Below are 25,391 nucleotides of genomic sequence, written 5' to 3' on the forward strand. Positions count from 1 at the left end.
TTTTGTTTCCCTGAATACGTTAGTTGGGGATGCTTGTCAGGCCCAGGCCCCTTTCCTACGGGGAAGTGGCATCGGGCCCTTTTTTGTGCTAGGATGACCACTGGTAATGTCACCCATCAGTACCTGAGCAAAGACTTATGCCCTCGGGAGGAGTTGCCCAGCTGTGCTCAGCTAGGGTGATTATAATTAGCTACACCGAACAGGATGGCTCTTTTCTGAATATGAATGGGGGAAAACAGCAAAGATTACGTAGCCCATGAAAGAAGCAGAGAACAAAGCTGGTCCATAGCATTTGCCTCAGATCCCAAAGTTTCTAAGATTCTAATTTAACTTCTTTCTTAGTTTTACAACAAACCGCCTTCTCCTTTGGGCAGCCTAAGTCTCTGCCAGGAGCTTCACACACTGTCTTCCTTGAAACTTACCACTGAAGAAAGCATAAGATACCAAAATATCACATTTCTTCAGTTCTGAAGACACTCTTGAATAGAAGATACACACATTCACTTAAAAACAGTTTTTTCTGGGGGAAACAAAAAACCCTACCACATTAAATATATACATACTGTGTTGGCATTCCAATGTCAGAAATACGAAAATGTGGGGGAAATGCATCTTAGAATCAAGGAAGAAGAATGTTAGACTTCCTACTGCAAGATAAGGATACTAAAAGCAAATCCTTACTTTGACAGATTGACCTTCTGGGATGCAGAAAAGGATTATATTTGGCAAAACTGTCAGTCTTATAAATTAGGTAATTTAAATTCTCAGGGCATTAATATTAGATGTTAAAGAAATGCATATACAAAAAAACATTAACAAAACTATCAGGCAACTTTCTTTTATGTTGGCCATGGCTATCAGTATCATATGCATTCCTACCAAAAAGCAGACAAACAGGGGTGCCTTAGTGGCTCAGTCGGTTAAGCCTCAAGACTCGATTCTGGCTCAAGTCATGATCTCAGGGTCGTGGGATGGAGCCCTGCGTGGGGCGAACCTGCTTGTCCCTCTTCCTCTGCTCCACCCACCCCCTCCCCGGGCTCCCACATGCACTCTCTCTCTCAAATAGATAAATAAATAAAACCTTTAAAAGTTATCAAAGAGGGGTGCCTGGGTGGCTCAGTCATTAAGTGTCTGCCTTCAGCTCAGGTCATGATTCCGGAGTCCTGGGATGGAGCCCCGCATCGGGCTCCCTGCTCGGCGGGAAGCCTGCTTCTCCCTCTCCCACTCCCCCTACTTGTGTTCCCTCTCTCGCTGTGTCTCTCTCTGTCAAACAAATAAATAAAATCTTTTTAAAAATTAAAAAAAATAAAAAATTATTAAAAAGAAAAAAAGCAGACAAGATGAGAATAACCTCCCATTTCTTCCTGATATAAACACAAGGTCATTTCCTAAAGCTGGTCAAGGAAAAAAAGAGTTCTCTGGCCAAATAAGTTTGGGAAACAAACCAAACTTTAAAAACTTTCTTGATTTCAGGATTTCTCAGAGGCTTTAAGATACGAAGAGGCACTGTGTGTCTCCAAGAGGGCAATGCAATATCCTGTTTCTGAATTCATCTGTCTGTGCTTTTCTCATGGTCTGTTTATTGTGTTGGACCAGCAGTCCATGGAACACATGCCGCTTCTGTAATTGCTTATGTAATGATGTCACCCGGTACTTTCACCAGGCCACAACGTACTGACATTTATCATCTTATTTGCATATCACATTTTCAAGTTAAAACCTAAGCCTTATTATCTTGTGATCTGAACAGTTTTCAACATATCATTGCCCTCGGAAATTTCACTTCCTTTAAAAAAAATCTATCTCAAAGAATCTGTCTTCCAGGAAGCCTCCAAGGTGGAACAAGAGGTCCATTTACTAATTTACTACTGACAACTCACTTTATTCTCTTCCTCTGGTTCCCAATAAAACGTAAAGCCCCACAGTTAAACACAACTGTTTGTCAATCCTGTTTTATTGGATTGTAAGCTTCTTTTAAGCTTTGTATGGAGGCTAACACATATGGATTTCAAAAAGCAATCAATCTTTTAATCATGATGCACAGTATTTGCACGTCTGTCTGCCCTGCAAATAGGTCAGAAGAATGTTATTTTCTGTTTATATAATATGAAATGAAAGTTCATATATCTTACAAGTTGGTTGGAGATGTTTATTTTAATGGTTCTATTTCCTTTTTTATAAAACAGTTCTGAATTTCTTCCTCTAAACACAGTGCTCACTGTATATGCTTTTTATGACTTGTCGTTTACTGGGAAATATAAGGCCAGTTCTCAAAGGGGCCTTTCAGAAGTTGTTGTTTGTTTTTTTTTTTTTTTACTATATAAGGATCAACTGTAATTTTATAAAATATAAAATTAATGTAATTTTGTAATAAGATCATTAATCATTGAAACAAACTTAGAGGAAGTCTAAAGAGAAGTCAGAATCACAAAACACTTCAAATATAATAACTGAAAGTATCTGTTAACCAAAAAATTGTAAGCACATGTCCCTCCTACTTTATAAATTGTTCCTTACTCATAGAGTAGACTCAATATGTATTCAAATAATGAGTGTACTAGCAAGCCTGGGTTTACAAATAGCCTCTCTTGCCAAGTTTGCACTATTCACTTATTTGGCAAACTTCTTCCATAGACTGCACAGATAAAAACTTCTGCTTAGTCTAGGAGGAATTAATGAAAATTCTTGTTTTCTGAGAGTGGCTAAGAATGGCATTTTGAGTTCACTGGCTATTTTAGTCAACTGAGAGTAATTACTTTTATCACTGACAGATTATTATTAATTCTTAAATCTTATAAATCACAGTTAACTTGAAGACTGATGGAACATAATTTAAGCTACTGTGATTCAAGAGAGTTCTGCAAAATCCTATAGTACCAAATGAACATCAGTTCTCAACAGTTCTCTTGATACCTTGTGAGATTCCTTGGTATGGAAATTTAACTAGGACATTGGAACAACACCTGAGTTTTGCTTGGTGCACAGTGTCGTCTTAAAGCAGGTCTTCCTAGTCATTCGGGCTGTCCCTGTCGCAAAAGGTGATTTCTCTTCCGCAGAGATTTCCCCAGATTTCACAGACTTCCAGCTTATCTTACATGTAAACACCTACAGATGTTCGCCTTTAGGAACTGGTATGCTGCTGACACAATCTCACATTTATCCCTCACACTTACAAATTGTGGTTTCATTTAGAGGTGTTTCTGTATAAAGGTCAGATATGAGTGATGGTTGCAGATGTTTGAGAGCGACACTGGAAAAATAACAAAACCTAAAGTCCATGACTATAAAACATACAGATAACATAAAGCATGAGCACTAACTAGAATGTGCTCTTAACAATCAAAAATGGAAAAGTTTTGTGTTAAAAGAAAAAAAAATGAAATAAGGGTAACTTTTTAAATCTAAGGGGCAAAGGAACATTTTCACCATTTTCATTCTTGTTTGGGGTTTGAAAACTATTACCAAGAAGATACCGCTTTTAAAACACAAACTGGTTTTAATCTAGCTTGAGTCACACTGAAAAGAAAGATGTGAAATTTTATGTAGCATACCTGCTTTTCCTGGAAACACGAAAGAAGGTTTAACATTGTTAAATTAAAAAAAAAAAAAAAATCCCAGGAAGGCTTTGAATGGAAAATTCTGAACTCTTGCAATTTCAGCTGGGTGTGAGAAATCTGTGTGGGTGGCTGAGTGTGTGGGTTTATGTGTGTGAGCAAGGGTGAGTGTGTGAGTATGCACGCATGTGCATGCATGTGTTCTACGTGCAACAGAGGAGATGTGTTCAGAGTTCTAAGGAGAAACTTTTAGTTAACCTTCAGGCCAGAAGGGACTCTATTTACAAAAGCCAGGGAGATTTATAAAACCCTTCTCATGGCCATATTGCAAGGATTCTGTAGAAGGTAAGCATATTTTGCAGAGAGGGCACTGGGGAAAGAGCCATTTTAAATTTCAGCATTTGCAAGATCTGAACCAACTAAGAAGAACAGGGATATTTAAAGCTAAAGAAAAAGCACTGATTAAATTCCATACTTTAAATTTGCAACAGCTGAAGGCAGAAGGAATTTTTGATATGGTCCCAAGGCAAGAAAATGATCTCCAAAAAGTGGACTAAAATGGACTGAATGAAATTCAAAAAAGGATTAGCAAATAACAAAGAACAGGGCAACAACAAAATGAAATCAAGACACATTTTCCAGCCATTGCTGGCTCAAGGTTTTTATAGAAATCCTAGTAAAGAACGAGATTGTATTATAAGTGCACATTATTTGCTTTGTACAGGTATACATATTTTAATATATATACCCATAATTCTGTTCAAGTTAATTGTTTAATAAATTTCACAGTTGATACATTTTAACTCTTTGTTTATTGTCCTCCACCCCCGAAAATGTAAACTCCATGAAGGCAGTGATTTCTGTCTCCTTGGTTCACTTATGTACGCCCAAACCTGAAACATCATCTGGTACGTAGTGGGCACTTAGTACAGGATTTTTTTTTTTTTTTTAAGATTTTATTTATTTGCGAGAGAGACAATGAGAGACAGAGAGCATGAGAGGGAGGAGGGTCAGAGGGAGAAGCAGACTCCCTGCTGAGCAGGGAGCCCGATGTGGGACTCGATCCCGGGACCCTGGGATCATGACCTGAGCCGAAGGCAGTTGCTTAACCAACTGAGCCACCCAGGCGCCCCTAGTACAGGATTTTTTAATGGATTCCGTGGCATAGGTTCAGTTTTCTCTCTACTAATTCTCTTCATTGCCTTTTCAAGTCCCAATTAAAAAGGACTGTTTCAGGTGTTTTTAGGGCCTGAAAACAAAGCTAAATGACCTCTATTACAATTTTAATTTTGGGGGTCAGAATGGGCAGAACAAATAAACAGTTGTCTCTTAGAGGGCAGAGTATAAACCACTCCTAGTTTGGATATATGGGAAGGTAATATTGATCAGAGTATCATAGGGGTACATCTTCTGTGCCAACTGAAAGGAAACCAATTAAGTAAGAAACAAAATAATTTATCTCATTTATTCATAAGTATGGCCAGTAGACAGAAATTCAAATTCAAAGGCACTTAAGGCAATCTCTGCTAATTAATGGTGGAGGACACAGCACATGTGATACAAGAAATTTACTGAATTTACTTTTAAATGTATTCTTTTTTTTCTCTCTTTCAGTACTAAGGAGAGCATTTTTTAAATGGAGATACAGTTCACATAACACAAAGTTCACCATTTTAAAGTATATAGTTCACTGGTTTTTAGTATTCACAAGGCTATGAGACCATCACCACTATCTCATTCCAGAACATTTTCCTCACGCTCAAAAGAAACCCTGTACCCATTAGCAGCCCCTTCCCCATCTCCCCATCCTCCCCACCCCCTGGCAACCACTAATCTACTTTATGTCCTTATAGATCTGCCCATTCTGGACATTTCATATGAATGCAATCATATTATATGTAGCCTTTTGTCTACGGCTTCTTTTACGTAGCGTAAGAGTCACAAGGTTCTTCCGTATCAGTCCTTCATTCCATTTTATGGCTGAATAATAAACAGTCCATGTATGCGCATGCCACATTTTGTTACTCTATTCATCACCTGATGTACCTTTGGGTTGCTTCCACTTTTGAGGTATTAAGAATAAGGCCGTTAGGGGCGCCTGGGTGGCTCAGTCGTTAAGCGACTGCCTTCGGCTCAGGTCATGATCTCGGGGTCCTGGGATCGAGCCCCGCATCGGGCTCCCTGCTCAGTGGGAAGCCTGCTTCTCCCTCTCTCACTCCCCCTGCTTGTGTTCCCTCTCTCGCTGTGTCTCTCTCTGTCAAATAAATAAATAAAATCTTTAAAAAAAAAAAAAGAATGCCATTAAAAAAAAAAGAAGAATGCCGTTGTGAACATTCACGTAGGAGGTTTTTTTGTTTTGTTTTGGTTTGTTTTTTTTTGGACATGTGTTTTCATTTATTGTGGGCATCTACCTAGGGGATGAAACTGCTGGGTCATATAATCTCCCTCTTTAACTTTTTGAAGAACTGACAGCCTGTTTCACAGTAGTGTCATCATTTTACATTCCCAGCAGCAACGTATGAGGTGAGGGTTCTAATTTCTCCACATCCTCACCAACCCGTGGTATTGTCTATCTTTTTCATTATAGCCGTCCTACTAGGTGTGAAGCAGTATCTCATTTTGGTTTTTGGTTTGCATTTCCCTAATGGTTAATGCGGTTGAGCATCTTTTCATTTGCTTATTAGCTATTTGTTTATCTTCTTACAGAAATTTCTATTCAAATCAGTTTCTTTGCTTTCTGTTGTTGAGTTGTAAGAGTTTGAAATGTGTTCATAATGGTTAAATTTCACTGAGAAGAGCCGGATAGAAGGCTAGGCTGAATTAATGAAAACTTGTGAGTCCCTGAATATTGTTAATGGGATGCATCTACTAAATTTTCTATGGCTTCCATACTGACATCTCCTCCCTACCAAATCTGATCTACGTCTCTGGGTCCCTCAAACTCTTAAAGGTATCATCATCCCTTTATGCAGGGTATTAAACTCACCCATCTATGGCTTCTACTTTCTGACTTCACCTCATCTCATTACTGCTATTGATTCAATTACTGTAACGTGGATCATATCTATCTCACTCTTTCTCTTTTTATGGCGAGGGCACATGCAGGCCCTCATTGCCCTTTGCCTCGGCGATCTTCCTGCTCCCAGTCTCTCTCCCTCCAAACCTGCTGTGTGCTGATCTCAGGTTTCTGTTCTAAAGCACAACTCTGATCATATCTCTGTCCTGCTCAAAAGCTTTCACAGTTTGGTCCCAGCCTACTTTTCCTATCTCTGTTTTTTCCTCTTACTCCCTAAACCATAGAAAAACTGATTTTTGAAGGGTTCTCCCATCCTATTATAATCATAACTTGCTTGTTTGTCTCTGCCATAAATTATATGTTTTTAAAAATGTAATAATGTAAAAAGAGGAATTACTCCAAGTAAAAATATTCAAAGAAATTAAAAGGCAGCTGTGCCATAAAAAAATGACAGTAGATATTAGAAAGATTTTTTTTAAAAGATTTTATTTATTTATTTGACAGAGAGAGAGAGACAGCAAGAGAGGGAACACAAGCAGGGGGAGTGGGAGAGGGAGAAGCAGGCTTCCTGCGGAGCCGGGAGCCTGATGTGGGGCTCGATCCCAGGACCCTGGGATCATGACCTGAGCTGAAGGCAGACGCTCAACAGACTGAGCCACCCAGGTGCCCCTAGAATTTTTTTTTTAGTGTAAATTTATGTAATTACATAAATTTAGTGTAATTAATGAAAACTCACAAGTTTTCATTAATTCGGCCTAGCCTTCTATCCGGCTCTTCTCAGTGAAATTTAACCATTTATGAACACATTTCAATCTGTGGGATAAAGGTTAGGTGCAGATAAAGATTAAATGTATAAAATTACCAATAGTATCAGGACCACCTTAAGGAATGAGGACATATACTTGCATTCTGTATTAAATACAGAAAAGTTCAGGTTTTAGACCTTTTAGTTCTCAGGGAATCTGGCTAAAAACAGCAGTAGGTATTATCCTCTTACACTGGAGTCCCATGCTGCCAGCTTTTTATTTTGTGGTAAATATTTTATTAATACAAATTTTCATCCAATGAATGCAGAGAAAAATTTTTTTGCAACGAAAATTTTGTATGTGTGGCCTAGTCCTTAAACCAAAGCCTAATTTTGTGGCCTGATCCTTAAACCAAAGCCTAATTTTGTGGCCTAACCCTTAAACCAAAGCTAAAAGCATGGGGCCAGACTGACTCCTAGGATCTGAGAATTCCCTTACATACAGCACCCATCGCAGAGGGAGGACGTAAAAGAGAGGTTTTCCGACAATTTTGTCTCCAAATATTTTAATAATCAAATATCAATATTGAATTAATTCATTTTTTAAAGAAATGTGCTCAATTATTCCACAGCTTGACGATCGTGTAACCCAGATACACAGAACTGTATGTCTTACTCAACGGACGTAGGAAGGAACACACACACTTCTACCCACACGATCCTGCGAGCATCACTTAGCCTCTCACAAAATTGGTGGACAAAGAAAACCTTTTCTAAAATTCAGGACAAATATAATTGCTGGAACTGAGAGAGAAGAAAAGTAGGCTAAAATAAAAAATGAGAGAGATGTTTTCTATTTTATAGATTTTTCTCTTGGGTGTAATTACGAAGTGACATCCAAGTGCAACCAATGAAGTCCCTATTTTTTTCTCACAAAATTCAAAGACATCAGCAAAACCACCTACGTCAGTAATAAAAAAAAGTCTTTGACTTTCTAAATGTTTTCGTACTGTCACAGTGGAATAAAATTAGCTTGAAAAATGATCTAAAGGCCCATGATGCAGTTCATTATGTAGAACAGCAACAGCAGAGCTTCCCAGTGTTCATAAAGTCCGCTCCATTAAATTTACCTCCAGTCAATAATTAGGAATCCACAAATAAACCCGGGCAATTAAATCAATACTGCCAGGCAATCATAGTCCGGAGTCCAGGCTCAGCGGCACAAAAAGGCACTACATCAAACTGCAGCATTAAGCAGCCTAACGCCATTTTCAATAGGATTTTTTTGCACTAACTAAACAGAATAAGTATACACCCTGATAATGCAGAATGTGTGTATGCACGTCTACACAGGTATGTCAAAAAAAAAAAAATCAGGGCTGGTGTCAATGTTGTTTTCGTGAAATTTAATAATATTGATGTGCACGTGTGGACGTATTATTTTTATGGTCATAACTGATGACAGAAGTTCCAGATTCAAGGGTCATACTTACAAGTTGAACATTAAAAAAATTCATTCAGAAGTTTATTTTTAGCATTTCAAGCTTAAAAATATAACCCGTCACAGTCATTACTGAATTCCTTTGATGTGCCAGGAGCTGGGCTAGGTGTGGGGCATGCAACATAATTAAGAAATGGCCTTTCTTCTCAAAAGCAGGTTGTCACCAAAGAAGACTCTGTCCAGGGCATGCATGTCTACACTTGAACAACTTTAAGTCAAAGATTGCCAATCACTGTCTGTTATTAATGAAGTGGTTCCTGATAATGTTTCAAAAATATATAAAACTGATGGTAAGAATATCAGTATTTCACATAGGATTTTACTATCCTTGACTTTTCCGAAAGTATAAATACTGCTGTTTGTCAATATAAATGTAAAATAACTGCATTTAAGTCTGCTTTTAGTTTTAATCTTTACACAGAAACATACGATGACTTTCCAAAACTTACAGGACAGTAATAATTTTTTGGTTGTTTTGCTCTTTTGAAAACTACGTTTTAGCTCTTTTAATTCCCGGTTCATTTCTAAAAGAGACAATTAGGTTGAGCAAAAAGAACTGCAATGAAAAAGTTTTTGAATACATTACGTGCTGTCAGTGATGTCAAAACAAAAGCTGGCTACGACTAGAAAGGCAGGGCTCTCACCTGCCAATAAGCTGCCCTTGATCACTTACAAGAGGGGTACATCCCAGCAGACTCCATGTGTATTAAAAAAATACTTGAAAGGAAAGAAAAAGTATCACACAGGTCACAGCAGTAGTCTCAATGGACCCCTCAGGGATCTCAGCTCGTCTTGGCCTTGTCATCCTCTATGCAGCTTTCCACTCGGCCCAGAAAATGTCGATAGGAAAATGTTTGAGGGGCCTCTGGTGGACATTTTTTCATTCTTTCTGCATTGACAGGATGCCAAATCAATATTTACTTCCCACTAACAAGCTGCTCGAGGTCTCAGTAGAAAATATTGTAGAGAATGCGGGAAGACACAGTAATAAACAGCTGTCTGGCTGTGAGGAAAACATGAATTGACTGGAAACAGGTCCATAGTAAAAGGTCACCGAAACCCATGAACTCCTCAGGTGTCCATATCAACTACCAACTTTAAAGACATATAATAAAGAATCTCTTCTCCTAAGAGGGCTGAGAGAATGGATCCTTTTCAGGATAGCAAGCATGGAGGTTGACTCAATACGTTAATTAATGCATTTGCTAAGACCTCTGTTGGCTCTTCCCAAGGCATTTGTTTCATTTGTTAAGTCCAAAAGTACAAATAGAGGGTTAACTTTCCTGTCTACCTATTGGAATACTTCTTTACCTACCAGAAGTAAATGATGTGGTAAGTGTTTACAAAAAGTTAGACATCAAGTAAAAACGTAAGGCTTGGAATATTTTTTTAGAAGTTTTTAGAGATGAAGGAGAAAAATGAAATACCTGTCCTTCAAGAAGTTTCTGAATGTACAACAGCCATTCCCGGTCATTCTCAGCATCTATCCTTGTCCTTTCTAGGTCCTAAAGGAAGAAAATCAAAAGACCGGTGTTAATTGCATTTACATGAACTTGATCATACTGTTAGATACTGAATAAATTTATTTTTTTGTTGTTTTTTTTAAAAGATTTTATTTATTTATTTGACAGAGAGAGACACAGTGAGAGCAAGAACACAAGCAGGGGGAGTGCGAGTGGGAGAAGCAGGCTTCCCGCGGAGCAGAGAGCCTGACAGAGAGCCCGACAGACAGCCTGATGCAGGGCTCGATCCCAGGACCCTGGGATCATGACCTGAGTCGAAGGCAGACGCTTAACGACTGAGCCACCCAAGCACCCCAATACTGAATAAATTTAAAGAGATACTGATAGAATAGGGTTCAGTAAAGACCGCGTGTCCTTCCAAAGTAGGGAATACGCAAATCTGTGTTCTTAATACTTAATTTATAAATACTGACATGTGGAAGATAAAGCTATATTTCTCTATTTCACAGTACAATTCAGGAATATTTTATTTCTGTCTTCACAGTGGAGCTCAAGGTAGGGACAGAGGTGGCGGTGAAAGCAATGGAAATAAAGTGAAAAATAAGACAAAGCTGTATAAAAGAATCATTTACAAGTGACCCTTGTAAGATAACATAAAACCTTATATTAATTAAAAAATCTGACTTTTCAACAGATAATTAAGGAGTAATTGTTACAAATGCAAACAAAATAGGACATGGCATGGCTCCGGTGTTTTTAAATACTTGCTTATTATAAACAACCAATAACTAACTGATAGGTAAGGGAAACTTCTACTTCAAGTGTTGTAAGCCCCTAAATATTCTCAACCCACCAATGATCAAGGTTAAAATAATTCTGAAAGTATAATGTATTCATATGTGCAGTGGATTATTCGGTTAAAATCATGATTTAGCTTACAAAAATATGGACTTTTCAAAAAGGGAAGGGCTTGGGAAACAAACATCTGTTGAAATTTACTGGATGCCAGGTATCCGGTGAGGCACTTCGCATAGGTTATCATACTTTTTATATGGGAATTTACTAGAGTTCAATGTGGTTTAAAGAATATTAAGTCGGCTGGTTTGGGCTCCGCTTGGACAAGTCCAGTCAACTCTCTAGACCTCTGAAAAGATGCAGGGATCTAACTAAGCTCTGATCTATAACTAAATCTAGTAAATATATCAAGGTGCATGGATCCTTCTCAGAACAGTGTGATTTCTACTGGAGTCCTTTTTCTTCCAGGAGGACATCCACTGAAGGTTGTGTGGTATGCTTTTCACAGTGCTGTATATTCTGGCTCTAGAATGTATCTGTCCAGAGGCTGGGGTGCCCTTACTTCACAGAAATGTGCCAGCTACTCTTTGGAACTATAAAAAGAGATCGTCTCATTCATATACCCAAAGGGGACAACTTTTTTCTATTCAGAGAGAGTGCTTTTTTCTCATCTATAAGCCCAGAGAGGGCATCTTTTGAGACCACACAAAGTTGATGGGCCTGTCTTCCAGAATATGTATCTGTGTTTGTGCACAAACACACACATACACACATGAGGGATTTGGATAATCTACTTGTTTTAAAACTCTTAGGGAACAGTGGAGGACTCAACCCTAATTTTTTGTTAGGATTCTCACTATCAATCAACACATTTTAAATGTCTATAGTAAGGTATAGTCAACACCCTTACCAGAGATACTATCATTTCCTGTGTGTCTTATATTTGATACTGTATTTGATAATGCTCTTGTACTTCAAAGTTCAGAATTCACAAAGTGAATTCAAAGTGTAGAAAGTCACAGGCATTGTAGCTTGGGTGCTGAAAATAGGAAACGAAGAGTTCGCTATCCTATTCACCCAGGGGATGAAAATCATCTCTGCAGGATTCCTTTGACCTCTTTTCTAAGAATTCTTGGCAGTTTAAAAACCTTTGCAAATTGTAGATTTGTTCTACGCCAGACGTTTTTCTGTTTTATTTTCTCCAGGAGTTTTTTGAGCAGCTGATGGGGGGCTGGAGGACGTTCTCATACAAACATTTAAGTCCATCATTTTACTTATTCATCGAGCCAAATATTTACTGGGAAGCTAGTAGTGCCATCATCTCTTTGATGTTTCCAAACAACCAAATCTAATATTCACGTATCAAAGTTCAGAGACTTAATAGGAAACAGGATTGAGTATCACCCTCAGGGTTTCACAGAAGACTGTCCACAGGATGAGATTCTGCTATCCAAGAGGTCATAAGTATGTGAAAAATGCAGTGGCCTCCCCAGGAGGTACAGAACTGTTACTGAAGACCCTTATCTATATGCACATAAATTCACTCAGACAGGAGTACTTTACCCAACTTAAAGCCATAAGTATATTTTTTCCTTAACTTGATCAGCAATAATTTTGAATTTAGCTAGGAAAGCCAATAGATTTACTATTTTTGCTCATATAAGAGGAAAAGTCCTCAAATCAATGATGACCCACCTTAACTAAATCCATTCAAATTGGCTTAATTAAAAATACTAGCTTACAAGATATATGATTAAATTAAAGAAAATAGAAGAGACAGGAAAGGACTTGAATAACTGACTTGAATAACAAACACGCAGTTCTAAAGGTTTTAGGTACTGGCTTCTTTCTGTATTATACAGTGAAATTTCACTAAATGTTTTCTGAGTTGGTTAATAGCCCTGATGTAACTTTCACGGGTATATTACTAAGCTGACCTTCATTAATATTATCTTGAAGATGAAACTCTAAGAATTATAAAACAAATAAAAGTATGTGTTGAAATTCAATGTATTAAAAAAGCCCTTTATTGATAAATATTTAAATGATCTTACCATTTCATCTTCTGTATCCATTATTTCCTCTAGATCTGACCGTGAAATGTTCAGGATCGAAGCTGCCAAGGTCTGGGCTTTATGGGTTGAGGTTTTGTGAGCATCCCTGTTTTTTCGCATTTTTCGAAACTCTCTAATTTGTTGCCTTACCTCATGGACATCACTTTGTAACTCTTTGACCAAAGCCTGCAACACATTGGAAAGAACGTGGGCTCATATGGAAGTCATAAATGAAGACAAAGCAGTCACAGTATAAAAATGTGAAGATACCAGCAAATCACTACTTATTAGGATTACTCTGATTTTATTTATTTTGGAACATAGTAGATTGCTCTTTACTTATTGTCTGTATGTAATAAAAGCTCTCTTAAATGTGCCCTTAACAAACTTGCTGGATTAACTAAACTCTCCAATCCTTCTTTCAGATTTACCAACTGATATCCTGGTTGGTGAATGCTTGAAGCAGGCTGATGCCAATCGTCATTTCTGTTTATTCCTAAATGTGTGTATATTCATTGTAATAGGTTAATTACATGATTAATTTACTTATTACATAAACTGATGAAAAATGGCTGCAGAAAGATAGTTGTTTCTATTGTATTAAAACTGGATCAGAAATGCTTTGCAAGGTCTTGATAAAGGCAAGTTGGGTAAATGTGTAATTAAATTATGTGTGGGCAAGACAACAATAAAGATCAAAAAAAATTAAAACCTAGGACTGCTTCACAAGACTCTTTAAGTTCTCCCTTTGAGAGATGAATCAATGCTGGCCCATACCATGCCAATGCATGCATAAGAACAGCCCTTACCCTGGGTGGACAGAGCTCTGGACCTCAATGCCTGGCTTTGTGATCTGAGAGCAGGTTAGCTAGATGTTTGGGTTATTTTTCGATCTTTTGCCAGCTCAAGCAAAGTTGCAATAAATAACAGTACTCATGTATACATTTTGCATCTCTAGAATATATCCCTAGAAGTGAAATTGCTGGACCAAAGGATTTGTCTAAGTGTAATATTGAAAGCTGTTACCAATCTTCCCCCTCACCAAGATAGTACCAAGATATACCTCCACAAAGAACATAGGAAAGTACTTGTTTATCCACACCATTAGCAAAACACCAATTTGGATTTCAGTGTAGTTTGTTTTTTCACTGTATTTTTAAATTTCACTTCTTTTATAAAAAAAAAAAAGTTGAACATCAGCCTTAAGAGATAATTATATTTCTTTTGTTATTTTTTTCTATTTTTCTTAGTGACTTATAGGAGTTGTTTATATATTTGCATATTACATTTGTCTATTGTACATATCTAAATTTTTTTAAACTTTGTATTTTCTTTCGACAGTAATTAGTGTTTCATGCCAAGGAAACAAATATTTCTTTTTTTTTTAAGATTTTATTATTTATTTGTCAGAGAGAGAGCACAAGCACGGGGAGTGGGAGAGGGAGAAGCGGGCTCCCTGCTGAGCAAGGAGCCCGATGTAGGGCTTGATCCCAGGACCCCGTGATCATGACCTGAGCTGAAGGCAGACGCTTAACTGACTGAGCCACCCAGGCATCCTGGAAAAAGTATTTCTTATTTTTTATATACTTGATGATTCTTTTCTTTCTCACTTTTAAATTTTGTGTGATACTTCAAAAAGCATTCTCCACAATGAGATATATATAAAAATGCATTTTCTATCCATGATTTTTTTCTGCTACTTTTAAGTTTTTATTTTTCATTTTAAAAATTTTAACCCATTTGTCATCATTTAGAAATTTTTACATAAAATCATAGTCATCCCACAACCACTTATTAAAAAGTTCAACTTGGGGTGCCTGGGTGGCACAGTCAGTTAAGTGTCCGACTCTTAGTTTTGGCTCAGGTCATGACTTCAGGGTCGTGAGATCAAGCCCCACGTCAGGCTCCAGGCCCAGCACAGAGTCTGCTTAAGACTCTCTTTCCCTCTGCCCCTCCCCGCCCCATTCTCTTTGTCTCTCTCTCTAATAAAATATATCTTAAAAAAAAATTCACCTTTCTCCCACCGATCTCCTGTGTGTTTGGGTCAGTGTCTGGACTTTCTGTTCCATCCCATCTCTCTTTTTATTAGTGAAGCTTTATAACATATTTAAACTAGTAAGGCTTTATAATAAATGTTAACATCTGGCAGGCCTAGTTCCCTCTTACTACCCTTCTTTTTCAGGTTTTTCTTGGTAATTTTTGCTTGTTTCATTTTCCATATGAACTTCCATGTGAATCTTGTCTAGTTTCCCTCCCCCTAAAAAACAAATCTTACCGGTTATTTTATTTCAATCATGTTAAATTTCATTTGGGTCAGGGTAACCTTTTAGCATGTTGAGTCTTCCTAATTGAAGACCATGGTATTCCCTTCCAGTTAAGCCTTATTTGTGTTTCTTAGGATCATTTTTAACTTTTCTCTCTCTAGCTTATTTCTCTTGCTAGCTTATTTACTTGGAGGGAAATTATTGTTGAATTACGGGTTTGATATTTGTTCTGCTCCATTATTTGTTTTCTTCTTTCAAGACTCCAATTATACATATGTTGAATCTCTGTCACTTGCTTCATAAATCCTTTTTCCCCTAATATGCTTTATTTTTTAATTGAGGCATAATTATGAATGAAATAGTGTGTACATTGTAAGGGTTTAGTTTAATGAGCTTTGATAGTTTATGCATGTATGTAGCCACCACCCTGTTCAGGATAGAGAAAGTCTTCATACTCCAGAAATTTCTCTGATGCCCCTTCCTAGGCAATTTTTCCCACACCCAAACAGCAATTGTTCTCACACACACATTCATATGAGACCAGCAATATATGTATTTCCTGAGATAATTTCTTGTCTTTTACTTCTTTACTTTGTCTGCCACCTTGCTTCCATCTGCTCTTATGACTCCTCATCTTTTTCCTAAATTCTTACATTTAATTTCACCTTAAACATGTGCTTTTTAGAGGAAAATATTTCATTAATATTTCAAATTCATACTAAAATTTTTCATCTGCTCTGTAGCAACTTATCTGTGGTGAAACTTATTTTCCTGCCACTTACTTTTTCTGTTTTTCCTCCATTCTTATTCTTGTACATTTGCACAGATACTGTGTTGGTTCATTTCTCTGGACTCATTTTTGAAGGAGAAGATTTTTTCCTAGATCACCTATTTATAGAAACTTACATGGCAGAAGGGCCTGTGGTATGTTCCAGGCTAGTGAAATTTTGCATACGACTTTAATTTTTTTGATGAATTCCATTTGCCAGGTTTTTTTTTTTTTTTTTTTATGGTTTGCTTGCTTTTTTTGTTTGTGTGTGTGTTTGTTTGTTTTACAATATAAGGAATCTTTTTTCTTGGCTGCTATGAGAAAAGATCCCTCCTTCAGATATTCCTTGTCTCTTTTATTCTTCATTAAGCCCTATCTCCTTATGGAAGCAAACCAGTTCTAGGATGGCTATCACAAACCACTGCAGACCTGTTACACTGCTGCAAATAGTGGATTTTGGATTTGTACCTCATGTGAACTTCATTTTCTAAGAGGTCTTGATCTTTCAGAGGTCTGTAGGACCTAAGTCTTCTTTCCCTGGTTCCTTATTTCTGTGTCCTTTTGTATACTTTCACCAATCTTACCTGTTTTTCACGGTTCTTCTATGTCTTTTGAAATACAGAGTTTTAGTTCTGACCTACGTTGACTGTGAAAAGGAGTTCAATTTGTTTCTCATTCTTGCCTGCTGCTTGATTCCAAGGGACAGAGTAGGTGTAATGATGATTTTACCCCTCTATAATCAAGACAGAATTTTCCAAAATGCACTTTCTCCTAATATTTCCAGTTCTTGACTACTATGAATAAAACTGCTATAAATTTTGCTGTACACATTTGTGTGTATGTTTGTACACATATGTTTTTATTTCTCTTGGGTAAATACCTAGAGGTAGAATTGCAGAGTCATATGGTAGGTAAATGTTTCATTTATTAGAACTTTCAGAGCTTTCCACGAAATCTTGCACCACCAACAGTGGATGAAAATTCTCCATTCTCCACATTCATTCTAACATCGGTGGTTTACAAGTCTTCTCTTGAATTTATTTAAAGAATTTGTTTAATGCTATTGTAAGCTGAAAATTTTCTATTTCATTTTCTAATTGTTTACTGCTAATATATAGAAATACATTTGATTTTTGTACTTTGACCTCATATCTCAGGAAATGGTTAACTCTCTTATTAACACTAGTAGCTGTTTTATAAATCTTTAGGATTATCTACATAAAGAATCATGTCTCATCAGAGAAATGTAAATCGAAACCACAAAGATTAGTTACTTACAAAGCTAGTATGAATGTTAAAAAACAAAAGTAGTAAAAATAGTTATGAAAACAACAATTAGTTAAGGGATACAAAGATAAAAAGATGGAAAATGTAGCATCAAAAACAAAACATGGATTGAGAATAAAAATGTTGCACTTTAGAATGGGATCAAACTTAAGTTGTTATCAAAATAAAATAGACTGTTATAGACATAAGCTATTATATGTAAGACTCATGTAACCACAAGGGAAAAAAAGCTATAGGAAGTACACAAAATATAAAGAGAAAAGAGTATAAGTATATCTTATATATGAATAAACTCATGAAACCACAAAGCAAGCAAGCAAGAGAGGAACTACAAAACCAGCTAGAAAACAATTAACAAAATAACAATAAGCACATACCTATCAATAATTACTTTAAATGTAAATGGACTAAATTCTCCAATCAAAAAACATAGTTTGACTGAATGAATAAAAAACCAACACTCATCTATCTCCTCCCTACAAGAGATATGCTTTAGATGTAAGAACATACACAGATGGAAAGTGAAGGGATGGAAAAAGAAATTCCATGCAAATGGAAACCAAAAGAGAGCTGGAGTAGCTACACTTATATCAGATAAAACAGACCTTAAAACAAAGACTGCAGTAAAAGATGAAGAAGTTTGTTACATAATGATAAAGGGTTAATCTAACAAGAGGACATAATTTGTAAATATTATGCACCCAACCTAGGAACATCTAAATATATAAAGCAAATATTAATAGACCTAAAGGAAGAAATAGACAGTAACACAATAAAAGTAGGGGATTTTAATACCCACTTATATCAATGGATAGGTCATCGATACTGAAAATCAGTAAGGAAACATCAGCCTAAATGACATACTACCAGATGTATTTAACAAATATTTGCAAAACATTCCATCCAAAAGCAATAGAATACACATTCTTCTCAAGTGCACACAGAACATTTTCCAACAGACATCATTTTAGACCACAAAACAGAACTTAATAAATTTAAGAGAACTGAAATCATATCAAACATCTTTTCTGACCACAATGATATGAAACTAGAAATTAATTCCATGATGAAAACTTGGAAAGTTAAAAAATATGTGAAGTTTAAACAACATGCTACTGAATAACCAATGGGCCAAAGAAGAAATCAAAAGAGAAATAAAAAAAATACCTTGAGACAAATGAAAATGGAAATGTAACACCAACATTTAGGGGATGCAGCAAAAACAATTCTAAAAGGAATGTTCAGGGGCACCTGGGTGGCTCAGTCAGTTAAGTGTCTGACTCTTGATTTTGGACCAGGTCATGATCTCAGGGTCATATCGAGCCCTGTGTCAGGCTCCACACTGCACTGCCTGCTTGAGATTCTCTCTCCCTCTGCCCCTGCTCCCCCTCTTGTGTGTGCTCTCTAAAAAACTAAAACTAAAACTAAAATAAAAATAAAAGGAAAGTTCATAGTGATAAATGCCTACCTCAAGAAACAAGAAAAGTGTCAAATAAAGAATGTAACTTTACACCTCAAGGAATTAGAAAACGAAAAACAAATGAAGTCCAAAGAAAGTAGAAAGAAGGAAATAACAAAGACTAGAGCAGACATAAATGGAGACTAAAAAGGCAACAGAAAAGATCAATGAAACTAAGAGCTGGTTCTTTGAAAAGATAAACAAAACTGACAAACCTTTAGCTAGACTCATCAAGAAAAAAAGAAAGGATGAAAATAAATCAGAAATGAAAGAGATGCTATAACTGATACCAGAGAAATATAAAAGATCATAAGAGACTATGAACAACTACATGCCAACAAGTTAGACAACCCAGAAGAAATGAATAAATTCCTAGAACCATATAACCTACTAGAACTGAATTATGACAAAATGGAAAATCTGAACAGACTCATTACTAGCAAGGTGATTGAATCAGTGATCAAAAACCTCCCAACAAACAAAAGTCCAGGACCAGATGGCTTCACTGGTGAATTCCACCGAACATTCAACTAAGAATTAATACTAATTCTTCTAAAACTCTTTCAAAAAGTAGATGAGGGTCAAACTCTTCCAAACATATTTTATGAGGCCAGTATTACCCTGATACCAAAACCAGAAAAGGATGTCCCCTCCAGCACATACATACACACACACATTATAGGCCAATATTCCTGATGAGCATAAAAGCGAAAATCCTCAACAAAATATCAGCAACCTGAATTCAACAATACATGAAAAGGATCATATACCATGATAAAGTGGGATTTATTCCCACAGATGCAAGGATGGCCCAACATTCACAAATTTGTCAATGTGATACACAACATTAACAAACAAAAGGATAAAAATCATATGATCATCTAAACAGATGCAGAAAAAGCATTTGACAAAATTCAACATCTGTTTATGATAAAAGCTCTCAACAAAGTGGCTATAGAGGGAATGTACCTTGACATAATAAAGGCCATATAGGAGAAGCCCACAGCTAACATCATACTGAAAGGAGAAAAGCTAAAAGCTTTTCCTCTAAGATCAGGAACAAGACAAAGACTGGACGTGTACTCTTGCTACATTTATTCAACATAGTATTGGAGTCCAGCCAGAGTAATTAGGGGGGAAAAAGGCATCTGGATTGGAAAGGAAAAAGTAAAACTGTCACTATTTGTAGATGACATATTATATATAGAAAAACCTAAACATTCTATCAAAAAACTGTTAGAACCAATCAACAAATTCAGTAAAGTTGTAGGATACAATATCAATACACAAAAATCAATCACTGTTGTTTACACTAATAATGAAGTATCAGAAAGAGAAATTAAGAAAAAAATCCCATTTATAAGTACATCAAAAAGAATAAAATACCTAGGAATATATTTAATGAACAAAGTGAAAGACTTTATGTAATGAAAACTGTAAGACATTAATGAAAGAAATTGAAGAGGACACAAGTAAATGGATAGATATTTCACGGTCATGGATTAGAAGAATTAATATTGATAAAATGTCCACAACTAGCCAATCTACAGGTTCAGTGCAATCCCAAACTTTCAATAGCATTTTCCACAGAAATAGAACAAACAATCCTAAAATTTGTATTGAACTACAGGATTCCAAACAGTCAAAGCAATCTTGAGAAAAAAGAACAAAGGTGGAAGTATCATGTTCCCTGATTTCAAATTATATTACAAAGCTATAGTAATCAAAGCAATATGGTATTGGCACAAAAACACACATAGTTCAGTGGAATGGAATACAGATCCTAGAAATAAACCCATACATATATGGTCAATTAATTTATGATGAGAGAGACAAGAATGTACACTGGAGAAAGGATAGTCTCTTCAATAAATGGTGTTGGGAAAATTGGACAGCATACCCAAAGGGATGGAAAATAAAAGGAAACTCAAAATGGATTAAAGACTTGAAGATAAGACCTGAAACCATAAAACTACATAGAGAAAACATAGGCAATAAGCTCCTTAACATAGGTTTTGGTGATTTTTTCTTGATTCTGACACTAAAAGTGAAAGCAAAAAAAAAAAAAAAAAGGAAAAAATAAACAAGTGGGACTACATCAAACTAACAAACTTCTGCACAGCAAAGGAAACCATCACCAAAATGAAAAGGCAACCTCCTGAATGGGAGAAAATATTTGGAAATCATATTTGATAAGGGCTAATATTCAAAATATACAAAGAACTCATACAACTTAACAAAAAACAATCTGATTAAAAACTGGGCAGAGGATCTGCATAGACCTTTTTCTGAAGAAGATATACAGAAGACCAATAGGTATATGAAAATATGCTCAACATCACGAATCATCAGGGAAATGCAAATGAAAACCACAATGAGATATCACTTCACACCTGTTAGAATGGCTATTATCAAATAGGTAAGAGATAACAAATATTGGCAAGGACGGGTCAAAAAGGGAACCCTGTGCACTGTTGGTGGGAATGTAAATTGGTGCAGCCACTATGGAAAACAGAATAGAGGTCCCTCAAAAATTAGAAGTGGAAGTACCATATGATGCAGCAATCCCACTTCTGGGAATATATCCAAAGGAAATGAAAACAGGATCTGAAAGAAATATCTGCCCTCTTATATTCATTGCAGCATTATTCACAATAGCCAAGACATGAAAGAAAACATGGTATATATATGCAGTGGAATATTATTGAGCCATAAAAAGGGAATTCTGCCATTTGTGACAACATGGATGGACCTTGAGAGCATTATACCAAGTGAAATAAGTCAGATAGAGAAATACAAATACCATATGATGTCTCTTACCTGTGGAACCTAAAAAAGCTGAATTCATAGAAGCAGAGAGTAGAACGGCGGTTGCCAGGGGCTGAGGGGTGGTGGGAAGGAGACATTGGTCAAAGGGTACAGACCTCCAGTTCTAAGAAAAATAAATTCCAGGGTGTAATGTAGAGCATAGTGACTATAGTTAACAAAACTGTATTGTACACTTGAAAGTTGCTCTAAGAGTAGATACTAAATGTCTTTACCATAACAACAACAGCAACAACAAAATGGTAATTATGTGCGGTGTGATAGACATGTTAACTAACCTTATTGTGGTAAACATTTCATGATATACACATATACCACATCATCACACTGTACACCTTAAATTATACAGTGTTATATGTCAATTATATCTCAGTAAAGTTGGGAAAAAAAAGAACGGAAAAAATCATAATTAAGAGAGTAGATCCCTGCCAAAGTATTAACATTGTACATATAAAAAGAAAATTACTGTGCTCCACAAATGTTCTCATTAAAGAAGCAAGAAGTTTACATGCCGAAAACATCTTACTAAATCTTTCCAAAGCAAGTACATATTGGTAAGTAAATGATTTAAGCTTCCAGCTAAATGGTGTTCTTTGGCTGATATTTATTTCAGAGCTAACAAAAAGCACTGAGAAGACAGAATCTGGCATTTGACTCTCACATATAAGCACATTGAAAAGCCTATATCAGGGCTCAATCACACTGAGCAAAGACGTCTAGGAATTTTCCCTGTGTGTTTTACTCCGTTACTAGGAGGATTCGAAGCCTCAGCTCTGCCATATACACCTAGCCCACATGCTCAAAGCACTTGATTTTACCCCAGGGCAAAATTCCATATTCAAGACTAGATCTAGAACAGATGGTCATTCCACCTCTTCTCTAATCTGGTTGTGCCCTGTGAAAAATGCACAGACTAAAGGGAACACAGATTCCACAACAGGGCCAGAACAGACATTATTGCTATTAATACTAGTAATAATATGTATTAAGCACTTTTGTGTTTATGATACCCTAACAAGCTCTGTACAGAATGAGACCTGGTGATCACAATGTTCCATGTAGGAACTAAGTACATTCTTTAACTATGCTCTTTATGGAGTGTGCACAGCTCTAGCCTTCACAGAGTTTTCAATCTAAGCAGTGGTTAGGTATCTAGTACCATTCTTGAGCCAGATATAAAATCAATTCCTTGAGAACTGAATGAGTCTTATTACATGCCAGTACTTTGGGGATAATGAATGACAGTATGTTCCGTGGGAAGGAGACCGTGTGCAAAGGCAGGAGTGAACATACTATGGGGGAAAGTTGGAGAGTAGTGGGGAAGAAGATTAGATTCTAAGCAGGATAGGGCCAAATTATGGAAGGTGTTAAATATTTAAAAAGCTGAGCTCTAGCACAGTAAAGATCTAGGAAGTCACTGATGGTATGTAGCCTCAGACAGTGGCTCCTGAGCATTTCCACCTGGTCCTAGGGCCATGTGTGCAAGGAAGAGAAGGATCGTAGACATCTCATTCCTCAGAGTCAAATGTCCAGTCTTTGCCAATGTTTCTGGTTTGGCATTGATTTGCTGGTTGCCCTTTATTAGAAAAATGGATTAAGCAGCAGAAATAGCACCAGTATCAACTACATATTGGCTCTAAAATACAGTGAAGAAAAACAAATTTCAAATTACCATTAGGCTTCGATTAAACACCAAATCATATATAGATTCAGTTGATAAAAACAACTGAAGGCAGTGTTTTAAAAACTATGTTATGCATAATAATCACCTAACTTGTTAACTTCAGCTTATTGGGCCCCACCCCCACCAAGATTTTGATTCAATAATTTGGGGCCCTAGGGGCGCCTGGGTGGCTCAGTTGTTAAGCATCTGCCTTCGGCTCAAGTCATGGTCCCAGGGTCCTGGGATCGAGTCCTGCATTAGGCTCCCTGCTTGGCGGGGAGCCTGCTTCTCCCTCTGCTACTCCCCCTGCTTGTGTTCCGTCTCTCACTGTGTCTCTCTCTGTCAAATACATAAATAAAATCTTAAAAAAAAAATAAAATAAATTTGGGGCCCTAAATTATGCATTTTATTTAAAAGCAATAGAATCAGTTGATTCTAAGGAAGGTAATCCAGTACCAAAAAGAAACAAAGTGGAAAGGTTCTGAAAGAGTACTAAAAATGGCTTATCGATATCTTTTGTCTTTTCCTATTATGTAATCTTTAATATGTTACTCAAATAACGACAGGAAACCACAGCAATCCTGAATTTATCTATTAGGACATTTATACTTGGGGCAGCTGGGTGGCTCAGTCGTTAAGTATCTGCCTTCGGCTCAGGTCATGATCCTAGGGTTCTGGGATCGAGCCCCACATCGGGCTCCCTGCTCCACAGGAAGCCTGCTTCTCCCTCTCTCACTCCCCCTGCTTGTGTTCCCTCTCTCGCTGTGTCTGTCAAATAAATAAAATCTTAAAAAAAAAAAAAGACATTTATACTCTACATCATTGTTGGTGAAAAATATGAAGGATTGATATGTCACTCTTCAACAATTAGAAATTAGACACTATGATTAAATATTCAAATCCTTGGACAAAAATAAAAACCTTGTTTTTTAAAAGATAATTTTTGCCAAATTACTTTCTGTGAACAAGTATACCCACTATATTATCATGAAGGTCATGAAACTTCATCAAGTCTATAATAATCAGATATGTAATCATAAAATTCATTTTTCTATCTTTTTTTAAAGATTTTATCTATCCATTTGACAGAGAGAGAGAGAGCAGAAGGCAGAGGGAGAGGGAGAAGGAGGCTCCCCACTGAGCAGGGAGCCCGACGTGGGGCTCAATCCCAGGACCCTGGGGATCATGACCTGAACCAGAGGCAGACGTTCAACCGACTAAGCCACCCAGGCGCCCCTCATTTTTCTATTTTTAAAACTTCTGGTTATCAATTCTTTTTAAAAAGTACACATTCAAAGAATATTTCAGGAAAAACAATAACTGGCATTTAAATAAATTTTATAATTATGCATTTCATATTTTATATCTTGGCTAAAAATACAACAAACAAAACCCTAATCTGAATATAAAACAAAAAAACAAAGGCTTATGAAACTAAAGGTCATAATAAAAATGGTTTTACATCATGAGTAATGACAATATTCAATGAGAGTGCTTATCATAAGTTAAACAGTCAGACTATTCAACAAGTATTTGGAAGAAATGACATTTTAAATCTGGAAAAGTTAAATTACGTTTACTAAAATTAATACTCTGAAATCATTTGGGGTCCTCTGAGGCAAGGTTTATTGGTTTGACTTTATATCCGTTGAAACCTTTGTTAAAAGAGATAAAATGTTTCATTCCATTCATTTTGCAGATATTTTTAAAATGAGAAAACTCCCAAGGTATCTATGATTTCCAAAGAAAGAAAGAGATTTGTTCTAATTGGGGTACTATTAACAGTGGCATAAAATGTCACAAGCTCCTATTTTTAGAGGGATGAAGAATATGGCATTATACATAAGATCCAGTTATTTGTTATCTTATATTCAATCTATGTCATTTTTTATAAATAAGATCAATACCTATGGAGATAAGTGGATTTAAAAATATTCTACTTTATGTTGAGCAGAGAAGTCTCTACTGGGGGCTTAAGAGATGCCAAACTACCTA

At 36.5% G+C, this 25,391-nt stretch overlaps 1 protein-coding gene across 1 annotated transcript in view; it reads right to left on the bottom strand.

The window, feature by feature from the left end:
* CNTLN (centlein) overlaps positions 1-25,391 on the bottom strand; it is a 262,849-nt gene that overhangs the window by 1,153 nt on the left and 236,305 nt on the right. The window contains exons 22-23 of the mRNA XM_034987908.1: positions 13,129-13,314; positions 10,244-10,321 (exon numbers count right to left, since the gene is read on the bottom strand). Of these exons, the coding sequence (XP_034843799.1) occupies positions 10,244-10,321; positions 13,129-13,314 (264 nt within the window). The remainder of the gene's footprint in view (positions 1-10,243; positions 10,322-13,128; positions 13,315-25,391) is intronic.

The sequence above is a fragment of the Mirounga leonina genome, unplaced genomic scaffold, assembly GCF_011800145.1.
Source record: "Mirounga leonina isolate KUSES-001 unplaced genomic scaffold, KU_Mleo_1.0 Mir_447, whole genome shotgun sequence".
NCBI lineage: Eukaryota > Metazoa > Chordata > Mammalia > Carnivora > Phocidae > Mirounga > Mirounga leonina.